The sequence below is a fragment of the Grampus griseus genome (genome assembly GCF_964374135.1).
Source record: "Grampus griseus genome assembly, chromosome: 19".
Lineage (NCBI taxonomy): Eukaryota > Metazoa > Chordata > Mammalia > Artiodactyla > Delphinidae > Grampus > Grampus griseus.
The window spans coordinates 51,660,526-51,672,277 of record NC_139013.1 but is presented as its reverse complement, the minus strand read 5'-3'; the positions used below and the strand labels follow the sequence as shown (position 1 = coordinate 51,672,277).

The following is an 11,752-nucleotide window of genomic DNA, read 5'->3' as shown; positions in this document are numbered from 1 at the left end:
GATACTCTCTTCTGCTGGTTGCACAGTTTGAAAAAAGCCTACTGTCAGCTATCAACTCCTCATAGCAGTAAAAGACACGAGGAATTTAGAAATTTCTTAGGCCAGATCTTTATAACATACCAACTATGAGTTGGTAAACACTAACACTGTTTTTAATATGCTAAAGAAAAGAAATGCAAACGCCAAGTAAAACTCACTACAAACTACAAATACGTCAATATATACACTCAACATGAGTTAACACAGTAGTATAAACCGAAGGACCACAGGCTCAAGAATTTATCTGAAGCACCAGGAGACAATAATATATGTAGTATGGAACGACAATTCCAAAGCTAAACATATACAAACAGACTTAGCTAGTCACATCACACACATACACACACTCACACACACACTCTCTCTCACACTTTTACTCTCACAGGATATAAGCACTATCACAAAAAAATTTAGAACTTCATTTTAAATTAAACACTTAAATCTTTGAAAAAAAATCTGTATTTGGATGTGTTAAACAAAGAAACAAACAAACCTACTTTAGACCGTAGCCTAGAAGAAATACTTTAAATTACTCTGAGACAACTTTCCTTCTGTTGGTGGATAATGAAAATAAATTGCACTTCCCCCAAAGATACTGTATTTAAAATTTTAAGACCTATCTTTCGCTGCCAATTCCAATATACACCTGATAAAAGTGCCTAATGGAAAAAGAAGTATCAAAAATTTACCAAGAAAGGGTATTTCAAGGCATAAATGGATGGTTAAAACACAAACCTGTGTGAAATTAGTTAAAAATTTTTTCACGATACTAAAGTAACTGTAATTTACAAAAAAGTCATGATTAATTTTGGAATATAATAAAATTAAATACATGCCTACATTTCAATGTAATATTTTTATATTATTATATAGTAAAATAACAGTTTGGCACTTAGCAGCTTTTCTTGTTTATTGCATCCCATATTATGCAGCAAATTTAATTTTTAAAAAGTTACCTAATTTCTGCAGCTACAGTGTCAATGAACTAAATTAAAAAAAAACAAAAAAAACCTACTTTTATAAAATGAATTGACCAAGTCATGCAGGCACTGATAATACTGCAACAGGGACCCATTCACTCCTAAACAATGAACCGTCTCCTTGGAGAGGCCTGGCGTAGCCTGGGAAGGACTTTAAATTTCAGAAATTAAAGAAAAGAGAATTGCTGACTGTCATGGCTTTAATAGGACATCAGTTACCACTTTAACATACCTCAGCTGTGGCTTCTGAAGGCCAAGGTTCTGTTCTGTATGGGACATTTTATCAAAGAAAATCCACTTTTTCAGAAATTTATTTCCTCTAAAACTAACATCTAGTTGTACAAAGAAAGTTTTCTTTCTTTGCAGTGGCCATGCAGTTTGCTTTGATTAGAAGACACCCAAGGTATCCTGGGGAAAGCATGCAGACAACTGCTGACTGGTACACGGTACAAAGCAAAGAGGCTGGCTTTGACTTACGCGTCAAATCTGACTGTTATGTGAATGGCCGGCAAATCTGGCCCAGTGCCTCTGATAGAGAGGAGGAAAACCCTGTACCTCCTTTTACCCATGTCTCTGCCAGGATGGAGAGTTAATGCGCACACACAACATTCTTTAGAATTCCCACAGACAAGGCTGCTCAGTGACTTTTCTAGCACTGGATTGACTTCTACTGTTCCTGGGTGGGAAAAGACAAGTGATGTTTCATATGCATGGGTAAAGCATACAGACATTCCAGGTAGGAAGTTTCTAGGAGAAATTCCTATTCTCAAATTTATAACCAAAGGATACACTTATACATTTATTAATCATTAAGACTAAATGCTGCTTCTTATAGCCATATACTAAGGGGGGGGGAAGCTGTAGAAAACAATTAGAAATGAAGAGCTCTATATTAAATTGATTAGAAATCTGATATTGCATAAAATTCAAATGATGAAGTCATCAAGCACTTTGAACTCCTTGGTTTCACACTAAGGTGGTATAATTCGAATGGAAAACAAAATATCTTACAAGGTAAGTACCACTAATGACAGACTTTTTCCCCTTTGAGGAGTGGGGTTGAGTGGGTCGACATGGGAGTGAGAGGGAGGGAAGGAGGAAAGGATTAATTTGCTCTACAGGAACAGAATGAAATTAAGTTGAGGTAGTTTATTCTACCAGCCAACCTTTACTTGTAATGTAGTTTGTCTGAAACTCGTACTAGTGAACGGCATTGAGAAAATTCTGCTACAAAGACTAGATTCTTAACGTGGATTTGCATTCCAAGACACGTTTTCAAATCCTAGACAGTAGTAAACAAGACTCTGTGTGCTTTCAGACAGATTACTTTTAGAAGTTTTTGATCCCTATATATTTCCTCTGGACTTTTTTTTTTTTTTTGGTCATAGCAGACCTTTATTATTTGTCCGGCTCAGGTCCTTCTTTTACAAAATCTCCTACTCACTAATATCCTCATATTTATAAAACAGTTCTGGTTAGTTGGAAAGGAAGACTGGCACTGCATGAGATCCTTCGCAACCCCAGAAATGACGGCATGACACATCTTCATCTGAATTAACACAGAAGTCAGCAACTTCCTTTAAATTCATGGGAGGGCTGCCACCTGACTCCTTAATTTATTGACTCCTTTGGATTACTAAGATAGAATGTCATAAAAGAGAAATTTTATCTTAGTTTCAATTCATCATAATTTAGTTTAAAAAAGATTCTTAGGACGGACAACTAGTAGTAAGTGGAGACTAACTGGCATTGAGTCCAATCTAACATTTTAGGCACAAACCTTAAATTGTTGGGCAGAGTTAGGCATAATATCTCCTTCCAAGTGCAGTGGAAAAGCAACCCCGGTATGTTTGGATATGTTGATATATGCATGTTTGCTCGTTTGTTAACCAAAGCCAGGTACTCGAACAGAGCGGTCAGGCAGACGTGAGTTCCCCGCGGGGAACATGCACCTTGGTGCTATAACTTCCTGATTTTACATGACACGGATTCCCACTTCCCTTTTCCTCTGACGCTGACTAGCCCGGTTGGTCTAGGGACACATCTCCTGGAGGAACTGACTCCTCGTTTTTTTTCAGCAGTTACATGTTCTCCCGAACAAGAGCTGGAAGCCCAGGCTTCTAAGCGTTAGAAAACCACTCGTGTTACCGCACAGAGGCCGGCGCAGAGCAAGGGTCGCCTGTCATCTCTGTCCCCTCGCAGAGCGCCGCGTCCCGGCGCGCTTGGTCAGGAGCTCCGCTTCCGCGCCGCGGCCCCGTCAAGGTGAGTGAACGCGGATGCGGAACAAGCCCTGCTGAAGCTGCAGGCGGAAAAGCTTGCAATTCGCAATACGTAAGGCTGCACACCCGGTGCGGCGGAGGTCGGAGGGGAGGAGGGGCTTGGTGTGGTGCCAGGTTCCCGTGCTCCTTTTGAACTCGCGCACGTAGTCGTAATTGGTACCTGCGCCGTGAGAATAAGCAGAGGTGACACACCGTGCCTCGGAATCACCGGGAAACGGTTCCGACAAGATCACTGTAACATTCTGACCTGTATCAAGATCTCCGATGACATAGATACTGGCTCCTATGGGGACAGCTCCGTACACAAAAGAGGAACTGGCGGGGATGCATAAATTCTGGTCATTAAGATAGATCCACCTGAGAACAAACAGAGGGACAGAATGAAGGAGGTCAAAGGGTGTCCACGACATCTCAGCAGACTGAGATGACAAAACTCTGAGCCACCTACAGTACAAGGCACGACACCGACACCCCTCTTCTGCGGACACACTCATTTCCTTCCTGTCACTGAAGACTTAGTTGTGTCTGTTCCAGAACGTCGCATATAATGCATCATAGAGTGCACTATCCAGTCCGCTTCCTTCACTCAGCACAGTGTGAAGGAGGTTCATCCATGCTGTGGCTTCATCGTTACCTCATTTCTTGTAATCTTAAGCAGGATTCCATTACATGGTACAGCAGAATTTGTTACCCATTCACCTGTTCAGGTTCATCTGGGCAGCCTCCAGTGTCTGGTTATTGTGAGTGAAGCTATTTTGGACTTGAGAGGGCAAAGCTCTTTTGTGGGCTTACGTTATGCAATTGCTTGGTTATACGGTTAAAGGTGTATTTTCTTTGATAGGAAAACACCACACTGTTTTCCAAGGTGTTGTGCCATTTTGCATTCCAATGAGCAACATGTGAAAACTCCAACTGCCCGCCATTACTGCCAGCTCGGGTACCGTCGGTCTTTGTCATTTTAGCCATATGAGTGGTGTGCTTTTCCCTGAAGACCAAGAGTGCTAAGCACCTCTGCATGTGCTTACTGGACACTTTACGTATCTACTTTTGTGAAATTTCTGCTCAAAGATCTGCTCATTTTTCAAATTGGCTTTTCTGTCTTCTTATTAACTTTTAAGATTCTTTTTATTTCATGGATACAAGTCCTTTGTTGGATATGTGTATCACAAATCTTTTTCCCAGCATGTAGACTGTCTTTTCATTATCTTAATGAGGACTTTGAGAACAGAGATTTTTAATTTTGATGAATTCCAGTTTATCATTTTTTTCTTTTTATAGTTCATGCTTTCTATGTCCTCCTAGGAAATCTTTGCCTACTCCAAGGTTGCAAAGGTTTTTTAAATTAAAATTTCTGGAAATTTTATTGTTTCAGTTTTTACACTTAGGTCTTATGATACATTTCAAGTTTACTTTTGTGTATGATATGAGGTATAAGAGTCAAGTCCTTTTTCTCCCCCATACGGATACCTAGGTGTTCCAGCATCACTTGCTGAAAAGACATTTCTGTCCCCACTAAATTGCTTGGTACTTCTGTTGAAAATCAATTTAATAGCCACTAAAAGGAGCCAGGGCTCCATGAAGAAGTGGCTGACTCCACAGAAGAGGCCGAAAATTCAAGATGAGCCTGGATCATCTTGCGCTGCCACATAGGAAGAGCTTAAAACGGGATGAGTTGTGTCAGAAGGACACCGGAGCTGATATGCAGTAGCTCCCAATGGCCACGGTGGGAACAACTGGAGCAACACAATGAATAATGATAGTCCTGGACAGATAACTCACAGAATAAATATCCATAAGTCCATACTGATAAAAACAAATGACTGAATACATTAAAAAAAAATTAGGGAGAAGGGGCAGGTCTTCTTTACAGAATTCCAGCTGACAAAGGTAGAAGGAATGAGGGAAGCAGAAAAATCACCATTAGGCAAGCAGCACAGTGATAACTACTGCAAGGCCAGTCCACCAATGATGCTAAATTAGTGGTGAAAGTTTAAGGAGAAACAGTATATTCCCATATTCTCAAATTCTCTCTTCCAAGATACTCATTAATTACAAAGGGAGAAGTAGTGACTTTACAATGGGGAAACCCAAAAGATGCCACCTTAACCAAGTCGTCAAGATTAGCATCACCAGTAACGAGACATTATCGACATCATGCTCCCCCTGATGCCGGGCAGAGAAGGGCCCAGCAGCACTTCTGTGGGATTCCCGGCCCAAACGCGCAACCTCAGCCTCATCGCGAGACGTCATGAGACAAACCCACATGAAGAGACATCCTAGTAAAAAACTGACCAATAACCTTCAAGGGTGTCAAGGTCATGAAGGACGAGGAAAGACTGAGGAACCGTCACAGATTAAAGGAGACCGAAGAAACTCAACAACTGAAAGCCATGTCAGGTCCTGGATCGGATCCCGGAGCAGCGAGAAAAAGATATTAGTGGGCAAGCTGATGAAATTTGAATAAAGTCTGTAGTTTACTTAATAATACTGTACCTATGTGAGTATCCTGGTTTTGATATCTGTACTACGGTACGTAAGATGTTAACATTAGGAGAAGCTGGGTGAAGCTGGGAGAAGCTTTTGGGAACTCTTACTATTTTTGCCACTTTTCTACAAGTCTAAAATTATTCCAAAATAAAAGGGTTTTTTTGCTTTAAAACGAAAACAAATGACTCTGCTATGTAATAATATTTACTTAAGGTAGTCTGACCAAACAATTTCCCTTTAATAGCTAAAGGCATAGCCAGGTCAGAGCAGACCTCAGTCAGATCTTGGAAATGTATCTAAACCCTTCAGAACTACCAGTGTCTGGGCCTCCACTCACCATCAGAGCACGAAGATGCCCTGGCACTGTTCCCGTGTGTCTAACTCTGCCATCAAGTGTCCAAGAAGCCACTGGCTAAGGTCTACAGCATCTTGATGTTAAATACAAATGTAAAATTATTTCACTAAGAACAGCACTTTCATTTCAATGAGCACTCTTCCCAGACTGTTATATAAAGTAGTAGCTTCCATATTTTTAATCCCAAGAAACCCAGAAGCAGAATGATTTGCCCAATATCGTGGAACCACTCAGAAGCAAAGCTGCTGTAAAGCTGTCATCCCCCTGAGTACCTTTACCTAACATCCAATTCCTCGAACATCTAAAAGTTGATTGGAATCAAGCAGTTTGCTGGGACTGGGAGTTCAGTTGGGCCCCTGCCTCCGAGATGCCTCTAATAAATAGGAAAAGGGAAACGTCTAAGAGCTCTCAATGCAAAGCAAAAACGGGGACCCGAACAGGCCTTTGAAAGAAAAAGTTGGAAAAATGTCAAATACAACAACTGGTTTGTTCATATTTTATGTCTTCAAGGCTAAATAAACATAAATAACTAAACCTCGACATTTCAATTCTTCTCAGGTCCTGAATCAAACAAAGCCGATGAGTATCCCCCTGCCCTGTCTGCAGCTGAGCCACTCCCAGGATGACCCTGTTGGGGAGGCATACAACCCTCCCAGCAAGTCCACCGACAGGGCCGCAGGCACGCCCACGAGGCAGCTGGTACTTCTTCTGAACTAAGACATACGAGACGAGATCATCTACCGAAAGAACGCGTCAGAATACAAGGGCATTCCTCAGCAATTCTGTAGAGGTGAGAATTCAACATAATTCCTCCCTGGAATAAATCCACAAAGCTGAAGAGATTGGTCTATGTGGACTGTCTACCAAATTTGGTCCAAAGCAGATCAGTGATTCAGAGTTCCTGGGTTTCAGAAAAACAATCCTGTGTGATCTATTTTATATAATGCTGAGGCTTCAAAGTACATAAAATATGAGAATTTAATTGGATCATATATTTAGCTGCTGCTTTTAAAAATGGTATAAATGGCATGTACTTCTGCATTTCTTTCTCTACCATTTTTCACCTCGTTGACCTTGGATGACTGAGCTAACCCAGTCTCTCTTTCGTCATTTGTAAGGTGGGGACGCCATCACCAAGCTCAGGTGTCTGCTGTGAGGATGAAATGGAACAGCCAATGTAAAGTACTTTGCACAGTGTCTAGTACCTAGCAGGCATCGTGAAGTAGCAGTAATTTTTGTAATGGACAAGGCAATATTATGCCTTTATTACACTGTTCTCAAACATGGGCTCCTCGGGACTTGCAGGCTACAATGATGTGTCCTCTGGTAACTCAGAATTAAGAATCCCCCCTCCCTCAAAGGAAATTTTAAAATGGGGCAAGCTTCAGAGAGAGCAGAGAGAGAGGGGTAAGACAGGCAAGGAGAAAAGGTGGGAAGGAGAGAAGGTGGGAAGGAGAGAGGGAGGGGAGAGGGAGGGGAGAGGGAGGGGAGAGGGAGGGGAGAGGGAGGGGAGAGGGAGGGGAGAGGGAGGGGAGAGGGAGGGGAGAGGGAGGGGAGAGGGAGGGGAGAGGGAGCTTCAGCGAGGGCTCGGCGGAGCCTCCCACGAGAAGCAGCTACAAACTCCAGACAAAATACAAAAGACAGACTGCCTGAGGGCTCTGGAGACCGGGCAGAAGCAGGCAGATTTGGGAAAGAAGTTGAAAGCTGAACAAGCACCCATATGGAATGAGTTTCCAGTTCCTTGGTAGCTCCGTCTGAAGGCAGCCTGGGGCTGGCAGCTCTGGGGAACAAAAGCCCTAGAGAAAACCCTGCCGTCTTTCTGGCCACCGGAATCAGGGGAGAGCATCTTGGGGCAGCAAGGATCACTGAAGTGTGCGGGGGTCTCAGAAAGATGGAAGGTACAGAACTAAACTGACGGACATCCACCCGAGTCACGTCTGACTGACACTGGAGCCACAAATGCTTGCACCTGAGGCTCCGTGAGTCTAACCAAGTCCACTGTCTGCTAAATGCCCGGAGCAAGTCTCTGCAGCAGCAGCAAGAGACCTCGGGGCCTCAACAATGTCATGTTCGCAACGCCCCGGACACAATCCAGAATTACTCAACAAAAGAGCCAGAAAAATGAAAACCCCTTTGCAAGGAAATAAACAATCAACAGATGCCAACTCTGAGATGACTCAGATGCTGCGATTATCTGCCAGACAGGGACCTGCACGCAGCTACCATAACGATGCTCAGTGAGGGAAAGGAAAACACGCTTATGATAAAAAGATAGGAGAAATTTAAAAAATCTAATATGCTACCTGAAGAAGCTAGAAAAGGAAGAAAAACATAAACCCAAAGTAAGTAAAAGGAAGGAAATAATATAGACAAGGGGAGAAACCAATGAAACAGAAAACACAGTGGAGAAAATGAACATGGATGCGTAGCTGGTTCTTTGAGAAGATAAGTGCAGCACAGAGAGCGCTGGCGGGACTGCAAGGCTGGGGAGAGGAAAGGGCTTCTTCCCTGGTGTCGGTGGCCTTTTCCTTCCTCCATCTGTTCTGCCGCCTCCTGTGTGCCGGGGGACCAGAGTGGCTCTCCCTCAGGGTGGTCCTTTGCCAGCCAGCAGGCAGCTTCTACGCACCAGCTCTGGCCCTGGCACCCCAGGGCTCTGCCACGTCTGGGGCCACTGCACACCCTCCTCCAAGGAGGTAAATCCAGCCTTGCGGGGCAGGGAGGGCTCTTCCCAGTTTGCTCCTTCCTGGGGTACTTTCCCTCAGCCCTAAAGGCTGTAGTCGCGCTTCCTTCATCAGCTGTTTCTGCACTCTCTCACCTGTTAGCAGCTAACTACTCTTCCTAGTTAATAATTACGTACATTAAATCTCCCCTGCAGATGACGAGGTGGTTTCTGTCTCCTGGCTGGACCATGACCGAAGCGGATTTGGTTAGGAGCAGCGTTCATCTCCCATCCTCTTGCTCACGTGTCTTACAAAGGCATCTGTAGTATGTGCTACTTCCTAAGCCTCAGACCCAAACAGCATAACGTGGTCAACGGGGCAGACCAACACAGTACGGCACACCAAGGTAATCAAAATCTCTGGGGGCTAATAATATACTGCACACGGCAAAACTGACACAGTCCTGAGGCAACACTGTACAGGGGTACCGCTGGTCCTGCCAGGTACAAGAAACAGCTGCTGGTGGTCACTGCAGACTGGTGTGAAGAGAAGGCATCAGCTAAGGCAACAGCGGCACCAAGGCCAGGGACTGTGCTGCATAAAGACCCCACCCGCGGTACTGAGTCCGTGATCAGCTTAATCACCTGCTTAAGTTTAGGAAAGCTCATGGTTATTTTCCAAAATCCACTTGACTTTTCTACGTTTTCTAAGTGAATTAAGTGGGGATATGATACGTAGCACGACTCTTGCATTTTCAAGTCTTTGACGGTGGCACAAATGTCTGCACATTCCTCAGGATGCAGTACTGCTTCTGGTTTTCTATCTCGGCAGGGAAGGAAAGTCCCAGTGACTTCCACTTAACCCTTGCTACCATAATGGTCCCTTACCCACAAGTCAGAGAACCACAGGGGATTCAGCCAGTGGTCAAAGATGTCTGTCCGAGTATACATTCAGGCATCAAAAGATGAAACTGACAGATGTAGGCTTCAAAGAATAGTTAACATGATTTACCTATAATATAAAAATGAGAGGGGGAGGGCATCTCGGCTGAGCAAATGCACAGAGACAATAAAACACAGGATGGCTATAAGAAGTGAGCTGGAGTACAGAACATGTGAAAAGGAGAAAGCGAAAAAGGCTCAACATTTTTCTCAACCTCAGATCGTGGAGGGCCCCGAGTAGGAGGCTAAATACTATTATCTTTACTTGGTAAGCAATGGGGAAACAGGAAGAATTTCCATCACAATGAAATGACCAATGTCAGATTAATCTTTCAAAAGCACAAGTAGGTGAAATGTATTAGAGAGACTGGTTAGAAGACTTTGCACATATAAAAGGGTGAGCTCACTGGAGTCAGGGCAGAAAAATAAAGGGGGGGGATGTGTGAAAAATACTACAGAGTTTAAAAAAAAAAAGAAAAAACTTGGCAACTCATGAGATGTGAAGCGTAAGAGAGAATCAAAGATGACCTTATTTTGAATATGGACCACTGGGAGGATGGTAGTACGAGTAAAAGAACAGGGATACAAGGAACAGAAATAGAGGTACTGTCTTTCTGGATATATGAAGTTGTTGCCATGACTTGGTAGAAATAATGGCAATTTTTTTTTGCTTTCCTTCACATAGTTTTGTTTTTAGTCAGAAACACAGAAAATAGTAAGATATGGCATTTTTCCAGGAAAGTTTTAACCTAAAAATAGGGAACAAAGACAGGAAAGACAAGAGATTACTTAAAAACAGTAAATGGTCTCCAATCTAATGCAGGTTGTTCATCTGGCAACAGTTTCCAGAGTATGCAAATATCACACACTTGGAAACATCTGATCTTTAAAGAAATAAACTACTTATAGATTTTTTTCCCTTCTATAGGTATTTATGGGAAAGCCTATATTTTTAAGGCAATATTGTGTGGTGGCTGAAAATGTGGACTCTGGGGCCTGAGTTCAAATTCCAGCTCTGCCACCTGCTACCTGTGTGTTTTGGGGCACATTACTTAACCTCTCTGTGTTTTGGTTTCCTCGTATGCAAGATAGGAATAAAAAGAGTAACTATATATCTCAGAGGGTTGTTTTGAAGATTAAATGAGTTAATACATGGTACTTAGTGTTATATGCATGTTTAGTGTTATCTAAACAAGAATCCTATACATCAACAGAAGTTAAGCTTTCTTCATTCTGTTTGTGAATCAACACTGGAAAGCTTGAATATAAGCAAACTAAAGATAATACAGATTTTATCTGGAAGTGCTTTTAAACAGCAAGGAAGAAGCAATACTCACGTTTAACAATTATGAACTGAAAGCAAGTAATATACTCATATCTGAAGCTTCTCAACTATATTAATATGAGACAACCTGACAGAAATCTGAAGGTTCTAATAATTGCTAGCATATCAAGGGCAGATAAAAAACTTTACAGCCAGATTTAAGTCCTACACAATCAAAATAGGGACAGAAAATGGTAAAACCATAAGCAACCCTGATTACTTCAGCAAGCGAGTTTATAGCTCTCTAGCTCACACTGTCCAAACAGTAATTCAGTCATTATGACAAAGGCTTATAACAATATTTTATCAGAAACCAAACGTACTGACCACTGCTTGTTAACGAGGTTGGGCACACTGTTTTGGGATTCATTTGGGCAAGAAATTAATAAACTACTTCATATCTTGAACAGTCAGCCCTCGCAGTAACATATTATGGAAGAGAAGTGTAGCAAAGTCCTTGAAATTCTGCCCCCCACCGCTACCAGAGCAAGCATTCTCAAACTGCTCTCACACGTTGTCTAGTAAATTTTCCTAAGACTGTTTGCTCCCTGTAATTGAAGGAAAAAGGGGGGGAAAAGGCTATGCAAATATCCTAACTTTAAAATATACTAATAGTTAGGTAACATTTATACATATTTCTAAAATCTTGGCAACCGCTCATTGTTTGCCCTTATCTAAAATAGTATG

General features: G+C 42.4%; 1 protein-coding gene across 1 annotated transcript in view; it reads right to left on the bottom strand.

The window, feature by feature from the left end:
* Positions 1-2,941: 2,941 nt before the first annotated feature.
* Positions 2,942-11,752, bottom strand: part of GAN (gigaxonin) — a 53,465-nt gene continuing 44,654 nt past the window's right edge. The window contains exons 10-11 of the mRNA XM_082676592.1: positions 3,546-3,655; positions 2,942-3,458 (exon numbers count right to left, since the gene is read on the bottom strand). Of these exons, the coding sequence (XP_082532718.1) occupies positions 3,277-3,458; positions 3,546-3,655 (292 nt within the window). The 3' untranslated portion in view covers positions 2,942-3,276. The remainder of the gene's footprint in view (positions 3,459-3,545; positions 3,656-11,752) is intronic.